The sequence below is a fragment of the Mesoplodon densirostris genome, chromosome 8, assembly GCF_025265405.1.
Source record: "Mesoplodon densirostris isolate mMesDen1 chromosome 8, mMesDen1 primary haplotype, whole genome shotgun sequence".
NCBI lineage: Eukaryota > Metazoa > Chordata > Mammalia > Artiodactyla > Ziphiidae > Mesoplodon > Mesoplodon densirostris.
In genome coordinates, this window is record NC_082668.1 from 78,140,464 (window position 1) to 78,163,292 (window position 22,829).

Consider the following 22,829-nt stretch of genomic DNA (forward strand, 5'->3'; position numbering starts at 1 on the left):
AGTTGATTTTCTGATGGATTTTGCTCATGCTATCTGTATTCTCACCTGGTCTTACTTTTATACTTAGACTTGGCCAAGTCTAAGTGTAATCTACTATGAGACTGAGGTGGTTTTAACCTCAAGGTTTCTTTTTCTGTGGTTATTTTGACCACTGTTTATTTAACTCAAGGTACAGCACGTTAATACTCCTGATCAAATTCTAAGGGCAGTACATTTGTATTCTGTCATAATCACAGTGGAGAATTAAACGAATATTTATGAACCAGAATAAGGATTCAACAGTTACCTGTGATAAAGGGTAGTAATGCCTTATTTATCACATTACTACACTGTGACATTGGCAAGTTCTGAAACAGTTTAAAAATGTCTCTCTTGTTTTCTAAATAGAAGGGAAATGGGCTACATACAATTAAACACATCTCAATGTGAACCTAAGTGTGAAAAATACCTTCACACAGGGTAGTTTATTTTTTAAAAGTTCTTCAATACACTAATGGCATACAATTTAGTTTAACAGCTTGGTGTGTTATAATCAAGAGTGTGAATAGGCAATCAAATACTCCTGTGAAATTCTGCTTCCCAGAGAATTCATGGTGGGCCTGTTGCTATGGTACAATCTCACCTGGGACTTGTTTAGCTTCTTTCTCAATCAGATATATTGACAATAATGAGCTTAGAAACAGAAATCTGCATAGAAAATTCAGAATGGAGAAATCCAGATAGATAAATGAAGCAATATAGCACTTCTTTTCTGACTTGCACTTACAAGTTCTTGTTTGTGATCCCAAGAGTTTTAAGATCCACTCTCTCTGTAAAGTGAGCTGGACATCACAGAAGGCCCTCTTTATCAGATGGGAAACCATAGAGAAGATGTCTCTAAAAAGCTGCAAACTAGATTCCCTTCATCCACAGCTGCTTCCCTGGAACTTGAGACCACTACGGTACTACTTAACAGTGCCATCTTATTTAGATAATGCCAAAGAAAGTCGCAGTTATTAAATGAGTCGCAGTTATTAAATTGAAGGAGGTGATCACATCAGAGTACGATAACAAGCCAGGCAGCGAGAACTTTGATGGATTCCTTAGGCTTGTATTGTTCTTAAGAGGTTATTATCTTCTTCTCTTCACCTAGAAATCAATTTCATTGCTGTACTCTGTAGGTCACGGTGTGAGGCTGAAAGACAGTGACAGAGAGCACCAACTCTGGAGTCACACCTCTTAGCTTCATCTTCCTGCTCTGCCATCTGCCAGGTGTGTGACCTTAGACATTCAAGATCTGCATCTCAAAAATGAGAGTAATGATACGTACATCGTGGGGTGGTTATAAAAATTAAATAAGAGATACTTAGCACGTAGAAGTCATTCATTGGTTATTGGTTGTACTCACCATGTACGATATGCATGGAAAGCATTAGTACAGTATCTGGCTCATAGTAAGCACCTAATAAATAATAGCTAGTAATACTAGTATCATTATAATTCCTTAAGTGAATCTCTGCTAGAGTCTTATTAGATTATAAGAGAATGGTTAAAATTCGGTGTATTCAACCATAAAACAATTGTACTCATATGAATGAAAAGGGGTGGAGATCCAGAAACCATCCAAGCCATTCTACATACTGTCCTGGAGTGCAAGGGTGCCAGGCTAGAGTCATCAGCCCAGCAGCCTTTACAATGAACATGTCATTGTTCTTAAATTAAACCCAGCTAAGGATGTGCTGTTCTAAAACTCTGTGCTGTTCAAAATAACTTACTGTATGCTGTGAGAAAATGCTAAGGTTGGCCAAATTATGTATTTTTACCTACCATCTGATATTCTTGACTTTCATTACACAATACTGTTAAAATATTTTAATTATAAACACATTAGTTTATTTTAAAAGATAAGTGTCACAGATGTGTACTTAAAGTGATCATTTAGGTTTAGTTTCAAGGAGAGTAGTAAGAGAGAGCCATAGCCTGCCACGTGGTGGTATTTCCACACCCTTTCATTCACTCTGCTGATGGACTCAGAAGGTCTCCTCTGGCAGACTGAGTTATCTTTCCTTCCCAAAGGGACCAGCCTTCTCATTCTTACTCACACATGCATGCAGCAGGCATGGTCCCAGGCACTGAGGCTGGTGCACCTCTGAGGCAGGTGTAGCCCAGTGGACTAGCCTCTGCTTTCCTGAGCCTCAGGCCTGGACAGGCACACCGACCGAACCTGATGCTCTGCCGACCACCTGCACCAAGCATTCGGCTCAGAGGTAGCACCCTCTAGGCACATCAACTTCTGCTTTTAGGAGAGAAGACAGTTACAGAGTTCAGCTCCATCTTTTTCATGTCTCTTAACTGTAGGTATGAGTTGTTGGCATGACAATTACTGATCAGAATATCTTCAAAAAACAAGAAGAAAAAGCTGTTTTTCAGTATTTTCATAAAATAGACACAAGGAAGGAAAATTTTTTTTTTCTTGGCCACGTTGCTTGGCTTGCAGTATCCCAGTTCCCCGACCAGGGACCAAACGTGAGTCTGTGGCAGTGAAAGCGCTGCGTCCCAACCACTGGACTGCCAGGGAATTCCCAGGAAGGAATTTTTTTTAATTGAGATGTAATTGATATATAATTCTATATTAGTTTCAGATGTACAACGTAATGATTCAATATATGTATATATTGTGAAATGATCACCATAGGTCTAGTGTTAAAGGAAGTTCTTAATAGAGTAAGATAATGGGAAATATTGAACAAAGATTTTGGGTTGCATTGAATCAGTATCTGAGTATTAAAGAACAACTTAACATATTTATCCACCATCCCTGTATTGGCATTCGTCACGCTGACTGTAGAAATCATACATTTTAATTTTGTGAGGGTCCCTAAATTTGCTAAAATTACTTGTTTTGAAATTTAATAAATAGAAAATAGAGCATATGATACTAGCAAGAAGCAACTGCTCTTTTCTTAGTTGTTTGTCATGAGTGGTGCTTCAGCCACCACTTTCTTCTTGTGATATATAAAATTGGATCCTCTTTATATGAGGTTTAAGAAGAGAAAACAAAAAATGACAAAGCAGAGCTATTGAGAACAGAATATGATCAGAAGGTGAAAGAAGTGAATTATTAACTGAATGGTATAATAGCATTATACAATACTAAGAGCTTAGTAAAAATGGAATCCGAGGCATCTCCTTATAGTCCAGATTACTTTATTTTTTTCTCCACTTAGGAATTGAAAATACTGTATATCCCCAAATTTTTGGCAAGTGAACCTATTAGGGAAGAATATGGTGCTTTTTTCAAATGTATATTTGTTACTATATAATGCCCAACTCTCTAAAAACAGCTTTATGGTTTATGCAGCATTTAACAATTCCTCTGTGATGTGGGTATTATCCCCATTTTACAGACAGTTAAACTGGGGCTTATAGATGTTAAAGTGACTTTTCAGTATCATTTAGCTAGTAAATGACAGAGCCTAGAATCAGATCCAGGTTGGAGTGCAAGTCTTAGAATCCTTCCATCTTTGTTGTAATCTACCTCTAACCACGTGCTTCTAAAGAGACTTACAAGTTTTTAAGCTCTAGGACCTGGGTAAGCAAAACTCTGGCTCACAGTCCAAATCTGGCCCCCGCCTGTTTTTTTGTAGCCTGCAAGCTAAATGTTTTTTGTTTTTTTTACCTTTTTTAATGGTTTAAAAATAATTAGAAGAAGGTGATTTCATGACACCTGAAAATTAGATGAATTTCAAATTTCAGTGTTCATAAAAAAATCTTATGTTTGCTTAAATTTGCAACAAAATTTTGGATTTTTAAAAAAACATATAGGAGCAATCCAGGTATATATATACAATCCAGGTATATTTATAAACAATTGTGGTATATACAAACAGTGGAACATTATTCAGCCTTAAAAAGGAAGGAAATTCAGACACAAGCTACAGCATTGATGAAGCTTGAAAACATTATGCTAAGTGACAAAAGCCAGTCACCAATGACAAATATTGTATGAACCCACTTATACAAGCTACCTAGAAGAGTTAAATTCATAGAGACAGAAAATAAAATGGTGGTTGCCACAGGCTGGGTGGAGGGAGGAATTGGGAATTATTGAGCATGGTGTTTCAATTTAGGAAGATGAAAAAGTTCCGGAGATGGATGGTGGTGATGGTTGCATGACAGTGTGAATGTACTTAATGCCACTAAGTTGTACACTTAAAAATTGTTAAAATGGTAAATTTTGTGTTATCTATATTTTACCCTAACATGATTTAAAATTGAAAGTTAAGTGTAGGGTCCTCTTCGAGAATTTATTTCCAAAAGGTATGTTGATATATAGAATTTGTAAGAAAGGTTATGTAGATTTGATTTTTATGGTTATACTGAGCATAAGTTGTTCCTTCCTTCCCTGCTTGTTAGAAGTTTTTGGAAGAATATTCATTAAAACTATAGAACTAGCTGAGAAGCACCTTTCTAAAGACACCAATTGCTTATTAGAGAGTCCTGCAGAGTTTTAAGAGAAATATATACAGAGAATTCATTATTAATCAGTTCATTATACAACATTTATTTTCACGTAAAGTACTTATTACTGCTATCATGTATTTCATGCCCTTTATGAAAACTAATTCTTAAAACATGCTCTTTTTAAATAGGTCAGAATTGGAGCCTTTAACTAGTAGTAAAATTAGGTTCTTAGTGTGGTTGTTTTTTCTTAGTGTGGTTTTAAATGAAAAAAAAATTCTTATTCTATTGTATTTGTAAAAATTATTAACAAATGAATACCCAAGTTAAAAAAAATTAAATATTCACCTAAAAAGTATGAAATAAAAAGTAAACTACCCTACAAACGTCCAGTCCATTTTCCCAATGGTTAAAACTTTACCTGGTTAAGTTTCTTGAGTATACATCAAGAAAAAAAGGTTTTCTGCTTACTCCAGCATCTGTCTTTTTTTAAAAAACAACTGCACAGCTTTATTTTCCTGGGTAATCTTTCTTATAGATTATTCCACACCAGCACGTGTGGGTTTACTTCAGCCTTTTCTAGCAATTGCATGGAGTCCCATCTTATAGAGGTATGTAATATATTTAACCAGTCCCTCGTTGATGGATGTTAGCTTGTTTCTAGTTTTATTTGGTTGGTTGGTTTTGTGTACCTTTCCAAGTACATCCAAAGTCTCAGCATTAGAACTGATGGGCCAGGGCTTCCCTGGTGGCGCAGTGGTTAAGAATCTGCCTGCCAATGCAGGGGACACAGGTTCGAGCCCTGGTCCGGGAAGATGCCACGGAGCCGCTAAGTCCGTGCGCCACAATTACTGAGCCTGTGCTCTAGAGCCGGCGAGCCACAACTACTGAGCCAGCATGCCACAACTACTGAAGCCCGTGCACTGCAACGAAGAGTAGCCCCCCTCGCCACAACTAGAGAAAGCCCGTGCACAGCAACGAAGACCCAACGCAGCCAAAAATTTAAAAATTAAAAAAAAAAGCACTGAATGATAAAATTAAAAAAAAAAAAAGCTGACGGATCAATAGGTCAGTACACTTTTTTTTTTTCTTTTTTTTTTTTGCGGTACGTGGGCCTCTCACTGCTGTGGCCTCTCCCGTTGAGGAGCACAGGCTCCAGATGCGCAGGCTCAGCAGCTATGGCTCACGGGCCCAGCCACTCTGTGGCATGTGGGATCCTCCCGGACCGGGGCACGAACCTGTGTCCCCTGCATCGGCAGGCGGACTCCCAACCATTGCGCCACCAGGGAAGCCCTTTTTTTTTTTTTTTTTTTTAGATATTATTAAATTGCCCCCACAAGAGTTTGCACCAATGTACATCCCCATAGCACCTTTTCTCCTTGCCCTTACCAGTGCCAAGAACTTGTAAATCTAAGTGCTGTTGCTCATTGTTTGAATGGGTCATTAGCATATTACTGAATCTTTCAAAGTACTTTAATAACTTCAAAAAGGTAAAAACATCTATTCTCCTCTCAATCAGAATACCATTTTCCAGGAATTAGAACGTTTCCTAAGCAGGATCTGTCCTGGTACTATTTAAACAGTATTTTTTTAGCCCTTTTATTCTTTTCTTCTTAGTTTTTGGGGTTAGATTTTAATTAAGGAATTCATATGCTAGCTACAAGTGAAACAATACAAAGAAGATAAAAATAAATAAATAAAAGAAGATAAATGTAAATAATATCTTGACCCCTTTTTCATTCCCACCCTCCTGAGGTAACCAATCTTCCTGATCTGCTATATTCCTATCATAGTTTTCTCCATGCTCAAACTAACCCATATAGAGGTTTTTTATTTTATTATTTTTCTGTGTTTTACTCAGCTCTTCAACTGGCTTTTTCACTTAATTGCATGTAATTGTCTTTCTGAGGCAACAGATAAAGGTCCAGCTCATTCTTTTTAACAACCACATATATAGTAGTTATTACATGTAGTGTGGAGATTCCATAGTTTGTTAAAATATTGCCATATAGATAGATTCTTAAATTGTTTCTAACAATGCTGCAATTAATATTTTATGTATACAGTTGATTTTATTTCTGCAGAGTATATATCCAAAAGTGGAATTGCAAGCTCATGGGGAATATATATTTTTAATTTTAAAAGAGGTTACCAGATTATAATAGCAAATCACACTAACATGAACAATATGTGTCTGTGCTCTTTTCTCCAAGTGTTCCTCCCCAGCCCTGGATGGGACACTTTGAAAATATTTGCCAATATGATGAAAACCAGCTCCTTGTTATTTGATTTTCTTTCTCCTTATGAATGAAATTGAACATTTTTTCTGATATTTTAATTAGCATTTACATTTCATCTTAGATGGATTGCTTGTTGATACTCTTCCTATTTTTACTATGTGTAAATTTGTTTATATGAGATTTTAAATGTGTGTTATATGTTAGGTGTTAAAAATATTTCTCTCTTGCTCTCTTTTTTTGGACATTTTACTTTGCATGAGATTTTGGAGTATGAAGTTTTATTTTTATGAAGTTAAATATGCTTATTTTATTCCTTATGATTTGGCGGTTTCTTGTCTTCTTTAAGGAGGTCTCTATCATCCCAAGTTTATAAAAATATTCTCCTAACCCTTCCACACTGTTGGTGGGAATGTAAGTTGGTACAGCCATTATGGAAAACTGTATAGGAGTTCCTCAGAAAACTAAAAATAGAATTACCATATGATCCAGCAAGCAGTCCCACTCCTGGGCATATATCCAGACAAAACTCTAATTTAAAAAGATACATGCACCCCTATGTTCATAGCAGCACTGTTCACAATAGCCAAGACATGGAAACAACCTAAATGTCCATCAACAGATGAACGGACAAAGAAGATGTGGTACATATATACAGTGGAATACTACTCAGCTGTAAATAAGAATGAAATAATGCCACTTGCAGCAACATGTGTGCAACTAGAGATTATCATACTAAGTGAAGTAAGTCAGAAAGAGAAAGACAAATACCATATGATATCACTTATATGTGGAATCTAAAATATGACATAAATGAACCTATCTATGAAATAGAAACAGACTCACGGACATAGAGAACTCACTTGTGGTTTCCAAGGGAGAGGGAAGAAGGAGAGGGATGGATTGGGAGTTTGGGGTTAGTAGATGCAAACTATTACATTTAGGATGGATAAACAACAAGGTCCTACTGTATAGCACGGAGAACTATATTCAATATCCTCTGATAAACCATAGTGGAAAAGAATATTTTAAAAATGAATATAGGGGCTTCCCTGGTGGCGCAGTGGTTGAAAATCCGCCTGCCGATGCAGGGGACACAGGTTCGTGCCCCGGTCTGGGAGGATCCCACATGCCGCAGAGCGGCTGGGCCCATGAGCCATGGCCGCTGAGCCTGTGCGTCCGGAGCCTGTGCTCCTCAACGGGAGAGGCCACAACAGTGAGAGGCCCGCGTACCGCAAAAAAAAAAATAAAAATAAATAAAAAATAAAAAAGAATATATATATGTATAACTGTATAACTGAATCACTTTGCTGTGCAACAGAAGTTATCACAACGTTGTAAATCAACTATACTTCAGTTTTTTAAAAAAAAGATACTGAAAAAAAAATTCTCTTAGGTCATTTTTTTTTTTTTTTTTTTTTTTTTTTTTTGTGGTACGCGGGCCTCTCACTGCTGTGGTTTCTCCCGTTGCGGAGCACAGGCTCCGGACGCACAGGCTCAGCGGCCATGGCTCACGGGCCCAGCCGCTCCGCGGCATGTGGGATCCTCCCGGACTGGGGCATGAACCCGTGTCCCCTGCATCGGCAGGCGGACTCCCAACCACTGCGCCACCAGGGAAGCCCCTGGTCATCTTTTTATATAGTGGGTTTTTTCCCTTACATTTGTTATAGAACGTGTGTGGGGGGGGGGGGGTGTGGGTGGGTGGGTGGGTGGTTTGAGGTGGTAGTCTAGCTTTGTTTTCCCTAATTATACCAGCAGTTCTTTTCCCATTGAATGAAATTCTACCTTTGTCGTAATTACTAAGTTCCCATATATACTAGCATCTGGCTCTTTAATTCTTATTACATTCCACGGCTTTATTTGACTTGGGAAAAAATGTTTTGAAGCAATAAAGTCAATACAGTTTTAAATATAACCTTCAGGAATAGAAAATGAGACAACCTTATTTTTTTCAGCTTCCTGTAACAGAAAGAGCAAGAATTTAGAGTTCCATTTCCAGCGCTCCACTTCCTAATTATGTGACCTTGAGCAAGTCATTTATTTTGCCTCTCCCACACTATGATTGCTCAACTCAATAGTGGCCTGCACTTTTGTAAGGATTAGAGAAAAAAATATGTAGAGTGCCTGACCCACAGTTGGCCTTCATTCGGTGGTACCTAGTATTACCACTAGTGTTAGGACTTAACAAAAAATAAGAGAGTAAGACATTTGATATCAAGTTATGTCTGCTCCAAACATAAGCAGATGTGTCATTTCGTGAGTATATATCATGTGCAAGAGAAAAAGAATTCTAAATATGGTAATATAAAGATTTTCAGGCAAGTAAATTAGTATGAACAATAAAAATAATGTAATGAAGTCTGGCACCTTTTTCTAAGAACTTTTTTCTTTTTCTTTGTTTTCTACTGAGAGCCATACAGACCTAACACAAGTAATAAGTAACCTTATTTAACTTGTCCACTTTTTTTTTTTATATCTTTATTGGAGTATAATTGCTTTACAATGGTGTGTTAGTTTCTGCTTTATAACAAAGAGAATCAGTTATACATATACATATGTTCCCATATCTCTTCCCTCTTGCATCTCCCTCCCTCCCACCCTCCCTATCCCACCCCTCTAGGTGGTCACAAAGCACCATAACGTGTCCACTTTTTTAGCTAAGTAAGGAACATACAGCTATTGGGAACAACAAATTTTAAAATTAAAACAAATTTTAATTGCTTTTCTGTTTAGCTCACCTGTAGAAGAGCTGGATGTTAGGGGAGAAAGCAGGAGAGTCAGAGAAAAACAGAGGACACTGAGTATGGAAACACTTGTGGACCTGAAAATAAGGATGGTCCTGAGTCTAGATGCAGACACACTGACGTGCCCTAGTTCTGTCCTGAGGCTTTAATGTTTTCTGTAGGGTAGAGATGCCCTGTGGTTATCAATACTACATTGATTTTTCTTAACCTTATTTCTCAAGAACCCCAGGACAATTTCTGGAGGTTTAGAAACAAATGATGTTAGTGAAACCATACAGGTAAAATGTAAAAATCAAAAAGTTAAAAAGGCAAAACAATTGAATACCACTTATACCTCTTGGGCTGGGTAACAAGACTTCTCAGGGAACCATTTAACTGACTAGGGCACAGCTTATAAATGTATATTCTTATTCTAGTTACCTCCTCGCTTCCCCACACTTTAGTCTTAAAATATCTGCAAAGCAGAAAGAACAGCTGTAGAAGTAAGCCTAGTAATTTAAAAAGTATAATCGTAAGACAAGCGCTACCTGCACTAGACAGTATTTGTTTTCTTTCCCCATTACACTTCATTAAGTTACTAACCAAACCTTAAATTAATCATTTTGAAAATTAGCCTCTTATTCCCTAGTGCTATTTATTAGACCTACTGAAGAAAGGAAGATTAAATTTTGCCTTGTTTTTGTTTCTCTTATCCTTTTCATATTCTTTGTTGTGTTTGCAACAACTAGTCCACAAAGAGGAAGTGGGAGGTTGGTCATTTATTCCTCTCACTTTTCCATTTCAGCAAATAATGATTTATATGCATTATTATCGTCTGCACAGTCAATTAGCTCTCAAATAAACATCTAACATTAGGTGATATGCATCGCTGGTCTTACTAATTTTGAAATATTTAGGTACTAGAAAACCAGATAAATTATTAATGTTAACTCATTATTATTTTTCATAATTTCTTAATGAATTTTTTTTAAATGTCTAATCGGGCTTCCCTGGTGGCGCAGTGGTTGAGAGTCCACCTGCCGATGCAGGGGACACGGGTTCGTGCCCCGGTTCGGGAAGATCCCACATGCTGCGGAGCGGCTGGGCCCGTGAGCCGTGGCCTCTGCGCTTGCGCGTCTGGAGCCTGTGCTCCGCAACGGGAGAGGCCACAACAGTGAGAGGCCCGCGTACCGGAAAAATAAATAAATAAATAAAATTTTAAAAATAGAAATAAAAATGTCTAATCAAACATTCAAGACATTACATTTTAAGGGAAATCTCCTTTGTGTTTTTGACGTTAATTCTACCAAATACCTACCTTGTTGGGAAGTGACAGCAGGAATTGTCGCTGACAACTGCAACTGACACTGATACCAGGCATCCATTTTTCATGTTGTAGCTCTTTTACTGAATATTTGTTTGACTACTAGTAAGCATAAATTAGTAAAACCTCAACTAACAGAAGACTTATCTAGCATTTATATTCACACACACATAGATTCATACACACACATTCTCCTTTAGGAGAGAAGGTAAATGGAAATAAAAGAAGGCATTTCTAGTTTAATAATTTAAAGTGTCTTTGGACTGGTGGACAGGTTTTCCAAAATGTCATGCCAAGGCTGGGGAACTCCTGATTTTCTGAGAGGCAGGGTATGACGCCTTAGAGATCAGGAATTTGGCAGATGGAAACAGGTATAAGCAAGTGAGGGGAGGGGAAGCAGTGGCATGGAGTAAGTCATAGTAACAGCATTAAGCTACTGTGCCACTGAAATTATGCATGTTATTTTTTTTAAAAAAACCCTATTTGCCCATGTCATCATGAATGATATGAAATCCCTGATAGAGCCGATTTATTTATTTATTTTAATTAATTTATTTGTTTATTTATTTTTGGTTGCATTGGGTCCTCATTGCTGCGTGCGGGCTTTCTCTGGTTGTGGCGAGCGGAGGGCTACTCTTCATTGCAGTGCGCGGGCTTCTCATTGCAGTGGCTTCTCTTGTTGCGGAGCATGGGCAGAGCTGATTTATTGAAAGAGCAGTTAACGAAATTTAGGGAAACACAGGTTCTAGTTACAGCTCTGCCTTCATATCTCTGTGACTTTAAAGGTAGAAAATCCTTTTGTACCACTGATTTTTCTAATTTCCCTTACCTATGTTGTAAGCATATGGTTATTATTACATTTGAAATGCTTTAAGAGCCTCATAAAGGATCAACCATAATATATTATGCCTGTCATTATATAAAAATACTTAGGAATCAATCAATTTAAAAATTTATGTGATCGATTATAACATACTAAATAAAGTGTACTGTGTAAAATTCACCCAGAATGAATTAGCAGGATTTTCTTGTCTTGGTCTTGTAAGAAGCTAGATGGATGAAATATAGATATCACTGTTCTTTAAGGAGAATTCAGTTTAGTAAATGGAGCACACATAATGGCTAAGTGCTTTACCCAAGGGCTGGATAAAGGACTCTAGGCACACGGGAGGGTGATATTTCAGGGGGATGGAGCAAGGTGAGAAAAAGCTCTGAGTGGTAAGTATAGGAAATTATGAATAGTTCTGCCCAGGTGCATGAAGGGGAGTGGCAGGAGACTGAAAAAAAGGTATTTGGGGCAGACTGCAGAGGGTCTTAAAATAAGGCTGTGGTAACCGTACTGCCGGTTGGATGTGAAGGGCATGGTGTGCAGTGGTTAACACCATGGGGTTAGGAGTCAGACTGATGTGATTCAAATCTTGGTTTTGAATGACTTCAGTCAAGTCAGCCCTCTGTGAATGAGGGTAACCTTCACTACCTTGCATTCTGACTAAGAAGTTAACGATGTAATGCATGTTAAAGCTTAGCAGAGAGCCTGGAGTCCAGGAAACACTCAGGAAAGGATAGAGATTATTGATGCGTAGTATTATACCCTCAACAGATTTATCTGGAAGAAATGTGAAAAGCAGAGTCAAGGCCCCTCACCACCACAGTGGGGAGAAGACTTAGTGCAGGGTTATTACAATAGTCTAAAGTTAATGTGAGTACGAATTAGGGTAGTAGTGGTGGGAATGGCAAGGAAGGGAATGGATTCAATAGTGGTAGAGAGGTTGAGTGACAGGATTTGGGAAACCATTTAACGTGTGAGAAATGGGGAATAAGAGAAAGGGGAAAATGATGCAAAGATGAAAACACTTGCATTTTGAGTCTGAGTAAAAGGGGAATGGTGGTTCCATTTGGTTAGTGATTCTGGAACTTCTGTGTGCATGAGAATCTCCTGGAGGTCCTGTTCAAGTACCAGTGGCTGGACCTGACCCCTTCTGGTTCAGAGAAGTTTCCAGGTGATACTGATGCTGCTGGTTCAGGGCCCGTACTTTGAGGACCACTGCAGTGGAGAAATAGAAAACACAGGAGGCAGGAGGTAGTATGGCTAGATGTGAGCCATGGCTCATTCTTCAAGTAGAGATGCTTAGTTCACTACCATCAAAATCTTTAGTTCACTGCCATTGAAAACATCAGTTTGAATCTGATTAGAGATAGTGGATTTGGACATCACTGCAATGGTCAGAGATTGCCAGGTAAGAGATTAAAGAGCCAGTGAGCTACTGGTGGGTGGACAAGTTTTTATAAAGCCATCAGTGATGCTGTAGGAAAGGCTTGAGCTTTTACCTGTTTGCCTCAGCCTTCTCCTCGCAAAGCTTTCATTAGTGTGTTTTAATGTAAACCTCTCTTCATTTTGATTTCCTAATAAAGGAGCTTTGGTGACAGTTACAGATAAGAGCCTGAGGTTTAGAATATAGATTTAGAGCATCTGGTAAGCTTTGCCATCCTCTCTGCTTCATTAAAACTGGAGGATAGATATCAAAGCTAAAACCTGGTATAATCCTGTGTGGTTTGATAGTAGGATAAAACAATAAAGATCTGAATGTTGATCATCTCCTATTTGAATGTTAACTAGTATAACAAAAAATCAGATTGGTGGTTGTGTCTCATGTTTTTCTGTTATCTTAAAGAAGATCTAAATGTAAAAAGCTGTGGGCATAGATTAGAGCAACTAATCCAGCAGTAGCATCCTAACAATCATTCCCTTCCTGTCTTCAGAGTGGTTGGTGTGAGGTCAGGAGTTTCCATTTGAAGGTTAACCCTTTGTGGTGACCGGCCCTTTGTAAATATTCAGCCTTGACCAAAGTAATTAAAATTTTGTTTTCCAACATGTAAGGTATATTTTTAATGAAGAATACAGGATAGTACCCCTTAGTTCAACCATCCCAAAATACAATAAAAATGAGCTGAATTTTTATTTTTATTTATTTATTTATTTTGTCTTGTGGGATCTTAGTTCCCCAACCGGGGATTGAACCCACGCCCTCAGCACTGAGCGCTCAGAGTCCTAACCACTGGACCACCAGGGAATTCCCTGAGCTGAATTTTTAGTGTTGACTAAGTTGTGTTCTGCAAGACAATATTGTTTCTTGAGATGTTAATAGTTACTACTTGAAAAAGAAAAAGTGTGGTTAGTTTCAATAACTCAAAGAATTGCCAGGTTATACAAAGGTAAGCTGATATCCTACTGGTGGACTTTTAATATGCTAGTGTCACTGTGAACCTCCAAGCTTTGGAATCTTCTGGGCAGCATTTTTCAAACCTGCTTGAAGGTTTAAACCCCTATGGGACAGTGGGACACTGGTATCTGAGAACACAGTTTGATTGAGAAAGTCAATGTGTCTTCTTAACAGAAGGATCTGGTCAGTACAGAGGGGTTAAACATCATATACTTAGCATTTTTATAATTAATTATATATGGTTTTTAGTGACTACCAAGTAGGCTTAATAAAGACTTGTCAATTATTAAGTAAACTGTGATAGAAGGTCAGGACATTTGATCACCTCTGCACTAGTGGATGGTTATTAAGGTTGAGAGTTCAGGGACCCTTTCAGGATATGACTGATTTGGTTTTGGTATCAGCCTAGATTTGGGAATGGAATCTGGGATGCTTTGAGGATTTCTTACTAGCTCTTAAATACTCATTTTTAAAGTAGTTCTCTAGGCCTGACTCAAGAGCATCAAATATATGATCATGACTATAATTTACTCATCTTTTTAACATGCAAAAGAAAAAAAATGCTATAGTATATCCTGATATAGAACATATACTGTGAAATTCTCTGCACCTTAAAAATCTAACATTATTATTCAGTGATGATTGATCTTTTAGTGATATAAAACTTTCACCATACTAAATTAGAAAGGTAAATTATTTATTATTGGAAGATTTTTAAGCAACAGTGATTGAAATAAAAATTATTTCTTACTTAAGCACTGATTGTATCAAATAATGACCTTGTCAGTTTACTTCTTTCAGTCTAACCAGTACTCAGTACTTTGCTGCTGAGATGTATAGACATGGAAATATATGTTGACCCCTGGTGTGCTGTACATGTACTGTGATGTGAATGGGTTTTTAATACACAGATGAACATCTTTAAAAATTATGTGTTTTAATTTATATTAAAATTATATAAAAGCATTAGAAACCAGGATTTCAATGATTTAATGCTAGAATGATACTGTCTTGTCTTAAAAAGGAGTCAATTTAAAGAGAAATATTCACTAAAAGGTAGTATAGGTCAAATGGGAAGGAAACAGAGATTGAGGAGTCCTGAGGTCAAGAAGATGTTTTCTGATGAGAAGATTTAAGCATTAAACTGAGAGGAAACACTGACGATTCGGGAAAGAGAAGCAAGATCCTGGAAGAGGCAAGAGGGCATAGAGAGTCTGGCCTTAGACAGGAAGGGGACACTCCTCTACCAAGCCTGGAAGAGGACTGAGGATTAACATAAATGTGGGACAGGAAGTTGAGGGTGTCATCAGTAATGGCCTGATAGGAATGCCTACTGCTGTTTCTTAATTGTCATTGTCATAGTGGTAGTAACTATTGTAGCCACTCCTGAATTAGTGAATCAGTTAGAACAACCTGAAGTAAATAGATGCTAGTGATACAAGTGGGCAACTGTAGTTGGATGGCATGACCCCCAATGAGCTTTTGCACAAGTTTGGAAGAATAATTGTTTCTAGCATCTAAGGAAAGAGGGAACACAGCGTACTAATGTAAGAATGTAAGTGGACGAGACTTCCCTGGCGGTCCAGTGGTAAAGAATCCACCTTCCAATGCAGGGGACGTGAGTTTGATCCCTGGTCAGTAAACTAAGATCCCACATGCCACAGGGCAGCTAAGCCCAGGTGCCGCAACTACTGAGCTCACACGCCTCAACTAGAGAGCCTGCGTGCTGCAAACTACAGAGCCCACATGCTCTGGAGCCTGCGTGCCACAACTACAGAACCCACATGCCCTGGAGCCATGTGCCACAACTAGAGAAGAGAAAACCCGCACACCACAACTAGAGAGAAGTCCGAGCACCACAACAAAGAGACCGTGCCTCAATGAAAGATCCCGCATGCCCCAACGAAGATCCCTCATGCTGCAACTAAGACCCAATGCAGCCCCAAAAATAAATAAATAAGCCTTTTTAAAAAAAAGAATGTAAGTGAGAATATGATTACAGATTCTACTGACAGGAAGACAGTGAGGAATATTATATAAAACTTCATGCTAATAAGTAGAGGTAGTGAGGAACCAGGGGAAGGCCAGGTTCCTTCTCTGGAGCACCTCAGCTGTGATGTGTGAAGAATGAATAGTCTTCACCAGACAGAGGTCAGAAGAAGCAGTATTTTCAGGAAAGAACTACATTTCAACTAAAGTCTGTAGGTGGAGAGTCTTCTTAGTAACCCTGAGACAGAGAATATTCTAAGTAAAAGATGAAGAGTTTATGAACAGAATTTGCAGACTGGAACCAGGCTTCCATAGGGCACAGTTGGAAAGGGTCAGGAGATATGTCACTGCTGGCCATCAGTGAGGATTTAATGAAGGTGAGAGGGGCTAGGAGGCCACAAGAGGGTGAAGTATGCCCTGTTTTTAGTGCCAGCACCAGAGTCCTTGGAGCTGAGGTCTGGGATGGAGCACTTCCTGCTTATTGAAAGAGATGGGAGTGGAAGGACCTAATGCTGGAAGCTTCCTGGGCTTCTGGAAGCCAGTAGCAGGAGACATGACTAGGTATGCAGTATTATTTCTGTTTAGAAAAAACACTGAATCACCAGTTTAAGGTCGCATTTAGGACTGAGGTACCTGGAGTTTAGGTAAAGGTAGAGGTTTCACTCCAAATGAACAGCAGGAACAGAAGTCTCAGCTAGAAGTCTCAGAAATGGAAAACGTTGTCATTGGAAAAAAGTGAATAATAGATGAGATAAACTCTTCACAAGGCAAACAGAGAAATAGTGAATTGAAAGAAATACTGAGAAACTCTCAGAGAAATTAAGAGAAAATATGAAAAAGCTGCGGAGACTCCCATTTCTGGCATATTCAATGCCCTAACCGGTCTCCCCACTGAAAGAAACTAAATATGTATACTGAATAAAGTATTTAAATTGTCTTTTTAAAAGCAAGGCTGAGCTGCCAAGGAAGTAAAGTACTCACAGAAACAAAAACCAAAATGAAAGTGAGACTCCTAAGCTAAGTAAGCAGTAAACCTGGCTTCCACCTTGAAGGTATGTGTCAAAACCTAGGTGATCTTGAGCATGCCATTCGATGTCAAATGCCATGTGCCCTTTGAGGGCTGCCCAAGATGGGGAGTCTAATGGGATATCCCTTGGCCAAACATAAAACTTTACAGAGCTACAGCATTAGTACAAGGGTGTTGAGAAACCTGTCCCCCAGAAGAGGACAAGCTTGGGTGCTGGTAGTAGGGAGAAAGTATCCCCCTGAGAGTTTATGATACCTGTGAGAGAGGGTACCTAAATGGCCAATAAGCATATGAAAAGATGTTGGTTAGCAAGGAAATACAAAATAAAATAAATGCCAGGTAGCACCCCATGCCTGTCAGATTACAAAGAAAGAAAGGAAGGGAGGGAGGAAGAGAAGGAAGGAAAGAGGGAGGGAGAGAAGGAGGGGAGGGAGGGAGGGAGGAAGGAAGGAGAGAAGGAAGGAAGGAAGGAAATTTAAGCCCCAACATGCAAATCAGTATCAGTGAAAATGTACAGAAACTGGAGCTCTCATACACTGCTGACTGGAATGTAAATTGGTACAACTCCTTTGGAAGGTAATTTGATAATCGTTATCAAGTAAACTTGAAGATATGCGTAGCCTTCAACCCAACAATTCCATGTCTACGTCTCTACTGGAGAGGTCTGGCACATGTGCACAAGATGATTTATACACTGCAGTATTTTGCAGTGTGCTTATAATTGCACAAAATTGGAAGCAGCCCAAGGGCTCATCATTATGAGAACATATAAATATATTGTGCTGTAGTTGTACAATAGAATACTGTTGAGCAATGGAAATAAATGAGCTAGATCTATGTGTACTGATACTGATAAATCTCAAAATCGTATTATAATAAAACCAGTCTGCAGACACTGGGTGTAGTATACCATTGATATAAATTGCATGAATATGCAAAACAATACTATATATTATTTATGGATCTGTATATATGGAGTAGTAAGAATATAAAATACTCATGTGAATATTAAACACCAAATTCAAGATAATGGTTTCTTCTGGAGAGGGAAGAAGAGAGAGAAATAAGATCCAGGAAGAAGAAACCAGGGGATTCCATTGTATCTGTACTATTTTATTTCTCAAAAAACCTGAAGCAAATGTAGCAAAATAGTAAGATTTGCTAGAGCTGGATCAGCTTTGCCAAAGCTCATTGTATTATTGTTTATACTTTTTCAGTACATTTAAAGCATCTCACAGTATTGAAAAATTAAGAGTGAGAGAAAACTTCTATCATTATATAAAAGGAATCCAAAAACAATACTGTCCCAGGCTGGGTTCTCACTGGAGTGGAGTTTTGCACGCAGAATGTTTATTATAGATCAGCACTTGTGGAGGTGAGGGCAAGGAAAAGCAGGCTTGGGCAGGGGAGAGGTCCAAATACCATGCCAGGCAGTCAAGCCCATGGAAAGCTCTGAAGCAAATCTGGACCCGGCTTTTATATTCTCACCTCAATCAGTGGCTGCACGCAGCCTGCCCAGAAAGGTACAATTTCCTTGGTCAAGGAGATTCTCTGCATCTGAGGGCCCCCTGAAGGCACTGACCACTGGGGTATTGAGTCCTTCCTTGGGCCTGCTCAGGCCATGCGTTTCTGTCTACCATACAAGATCATGCAAGTGAATCTTTGTTTCCTTCTGTTCCCTTGACTCTCAGAGAATATTTATCAATATACTTACTGAGAGAGATGAGGTAAATATAAACAAAAGCTTCCAAACACATATGAACTGACTCCACTTTTATAGTATGTTCGTAGGCTTGGCTTTCTTTCTAAGCTTGATTATGGTCTTGTTTGACAGAGTTTAAGAGGAAATTGTCATGTACTAATCATTGGCCAATGCTTTTAACATTATTTCCTTGCTCTTCTCAAAGGATCCCCCTATAATTTAGATGCCCAGTTTTGGATGCTGCAGTAAAGATCAGCCTTCACACACTATGTTTAGAGGATAAAATATTAAAATTTTAAATTTATGGATGGTATCACAGCATAATCATCTTAATGAGTGTTACTTTGGAAATCATTAGATGTGTTTTTATATGACTGTGTAATACTGTCTTCCTTGTCAGTCAGTCTAAGAAGCCAGTAGAGACAGAATTGTCAAATATTTATATCCTACTCATTCATCTTGGTGCCAGTCACATGCGGGAGTTTTATTTGTATTCTGTAGAAGTAGTATTAATAATTTTATAACAAAGCATATATATATTTTACTTGTAAATATCCACAGGTATTAGATAACCTTTATAGATTCCATGCTTTACAGCTTCCTGAGAGTCTGCTTTGGGGGCTTTAATGATGTCATACTTGTGAGAAGTGTGGGCAAATAGTGGGTAAAATGGTTTTAATAAAAGTAGCCAGTGATGTTCAATATTATGGGCTCCACAGCCAGGAGGGATACAGTGTAGACTTTACTCAGTTCATATGAGTGTTAAAGGAATTACCCAACTTCTAAAAATATGTAGCTGCATCTTGGGTACAGAGGCTCTTCTAGCAACTTGACAACTGTAAATGGTTTCTAGCGGTATGTCAGAGTTTCTAGTTGCAAGAAAAAGAGACTGACATGGCTAATTATGCAGGGGGAAAAAAGTGCTTATTAGGTGGTTATTAGTGAATTCCCACATTTGTTGCCGGGACTGGAGAACAAACCTTGAGACTAAACTCCCAGGAACAGTGTCCAAATCAAGTAAACACTGCCACTGCCACCAAGTATAAACATACTTTGTGTGGAGGTCATTTCCATGTCAGAAACTTGACCTTGAGTCCTACTGCAAGGAGTACAGCAAGAAGGTGAAAGAAAGAGAAAACGAGCTTCATATTTTCTGATGTCAGCGTCTTGGTTTCAGCATCCAAGTCACAGTCTGGCATCTTCTCGGCAGAGCCCAAGTCGTCTGTCTCTGCTTCTAAGGGAAGGAATTATGGGTCATTAAGTTCCAACCTGTGCCTTCAAGCAGGATATTTCCCAACCATTTCTTTGAAAGGATGCTCAAAAGGCCATAGGCAGCTACAAATATGATTTTTAAAATCCACTAAAATGTATTTTTTTTCTATGAATGGAAATTTTTTTAATGTTCTAATTTGAAACATGCCTCAATCCTACCCTGGTAACTTTTGGCTATCCCGAAATGAAGAAAACCCTCCAGCCCTCAATCCCTAGTAGCCACTGAACTGAGAACACAAAAGTTATGTGATGGCTTGGGGAATACTTTGAGATTCACAGATGGTCCTTTCCTGGCCCAGCTTGATCCAAGCAGCCAGTCTTCCAGGAAAAGATGTGTATAATAAGACAATTGAGTAAAATAATTGAAAGAATGGAAGCGTATCACAAAAACTATGATGCTGTTTAAGGACAAAGAAAGACTAAGTGTGAAGTAAACATAATACTCTTTGTCCTTAAAATCAATGATCTTAGCCTGGTACTGAATGTTGTGCAGTTATTATCTATCTGGTCTTTTGTTGCCGAACATTTATCAAAAGCCTGTGGTCTAGGAAGTGTTAAGCAGATGTAGGCAGTGTCCCACTTACCCATTATGATCCTATGGTATGGCATTATTGGGCCAACTATTATTCATTCAGGCACTGCCCTATACGCCCACACCAACTGGGCTCATTAGAAAAGGACTCTCAATATCAGAAAGCAATAAGGAGTTCACAGACTCTTTCTTAAGAATTATTCTAGGAATAGTTTGTAAAATTTGCACAGCCAATGCTGTCAAGTAACTGCACATTTGCCTGATTCCACAGGGAGTTAATACACTTTTCAATTAAATTGTTTTTTATTTTTGTTTGCATGGCAGATATACATTGTCGTAAATACTATTATGTTGTCAGTAATATTATTATTATAAACAAAACTAAGGTAGTTTTAGTTCTGATTAGCTCCTAGACTTAGGGTTCATCTGTCTGGTATTTTGAACCAGGAGTCAGTGTCCAATTAAACCACTTAAAGTTCAGCATTTGCTTTGGGTAGACTTATAAGGAGTTAATATGGTACAAGGGAGCTTAAGGTGTTACTGGAGATGTTATTTGTGGCTTAAAGCCTTTAGAGTATACTTGATTTGATGTATAGATTTTTTTTTTTTTTTTTTTTTTTCTTTTTGCGGTATGTGGGCCTCTCACTGTTGTGGCCTCTCCCGTTGCGGAGCACAGGCTCCGGACGCGCAGGCCCAGCGGCCATGGCTCACGGGCCCAGCCGCTCCGCGGCATATGGGATCCTCCCAGACCGGGGCACGAACCCGTATCCCCTGCATCGGCAGGCGGACTCTTAACCACTGCGCCACCAGGGAGGCCCTGATGTATAGATATTTTATGGAATGGCCTGCTTTCTATTTATTAAAATCCTGTCAAGATAACAATGAGATAAGTACAAAGAGTGTTAAAACATTTCTCCTAGAATAGAATACTGGCCTTCATGATGCATCGTAGAATGTAGAATATAATTTCTTGAGACGATCTTTCCAGCTTTTTAATACAATTTTAAATTCTATATTATGGCTCAGACTTTTTCATTATTTTTTCTCTTGTCCCTTCATGAAGTGACACATGAATGCATTTGTGACAATAGGAAAAATGTATTATAGATAAATATAGCAAGACTTTTTTGTGGGATTGTAATGATTTTTTTTCTTAACAATGGAAAGGCTTTGTATCAAATACGGTCAAGTGATTCTCATCACAGGAATTTACTTTTTTTTTTTAATGCTGTGCTAACATACAGTATGAGGGATGGAAGAATTGGCTGTTGAGGATGAAGAGCCTGTATTGGTTGGTGTGCCTCTAATGTAGGCACATCGAGTGAAGACTCTGCAAACCTTATTTTAATACATCACTGGAGCAAAAGTACAGTTTGAAGACCTCATTTAGAACCACCACCACCACCAACAAAAAAGGCCAAATAAAGGTCTACATGTTTTCAGTTTCAAATGAAGTTTGTAAAAGCTACAAATTAGTAGGTCGTTTAGACCCGCAGTTCTATTCAAAACCCTAATCTCATAAGGCCACACTGTAGTGTTACATTACGGGCATGTTCCTGTGTTTCCTGTGACGTACATGAATTCATGTATCTGCCTAAGCAAACCTGGTGCCTTATATGCCTTCTATTTCCTTGAATCACAGGAGCTTCAGTTTCAGCGACTAACCCGAGAACTGGAGGTGGAAAGGCAGATTGTTGCCAGTCAGCTAGAAAGATGTAGGCTTGGAGCAGAATCACCAAGCATCGCCAGCACCAGGTACAGGGCCGATGGCTCTATTTTCTTACACGCCTTCAAGTCACACATTATTAAGTTGTCCTAGATGCAGCAAATGATGCTTTTAGTGTTGTCACTGTTAACTGGCTTTCCTGAAATCGATACCAAAAATGTCAATTTATTCTAATTTTGAGAAACCTCTTGTAATATTGATTATCTTTCAATCCTGTGCTTGAAGTGTTTTATACAGCACTGGTATGCCTCTCTAGCAAAAGCTACTATGCTACCTTTAGAAATTTGATTTCTTATAGGTAGACAAAGTTAATGAATGTTTTCAACAATTAATTGCTAATTATTTGGCGAAGCTAATTGGCTTTGAAAACCTGATATTGATTTTTTTAAACTAAGAAATATTTCTAAGTTAAATATTTCTAAGTTCTAAATATTTCTAAGTGATAACATTTATCTAACTTTGAAAAACGCATTCAATTTACTGAATAAATTGAATACTGAATAAATTTACAATTTATTCAGTCAATGTCGGGTGAGTGAGTGGGTCCTGCAGAAATGGAAACCGGGCTCAGAGAAAGAGGGAAAGTATGTGCAGAAGTGTGTATGATCTTGCACTGCTGTACTGGAGTTCCAAGAG

At 38.4% G+C, this 22,829-nt stretch overlaps 1 protein-coding gene across 1 annotated transcript in view; it reads left to right on the forward strand.

Annotated features, from left to right (window-relative positions):
• PKP4 (plakophilin 4) overlaps positions 1-22,829 on the forward strand; it is a 253,243-nt gene that overhangs the window by 112,553 nt on the left and 117,861 nt on the right. Inside the window, exon 3 of the mRNA XM_060106074.1 lies at positions 22,110-22,222. Coding sequence (XP_059962057.1) covers positions 22,110-22,222 — 113 coding nt within the window. The remainder of the gene's footprint in view (positions 1-22,109; positions 22,223-22,829) is intronic.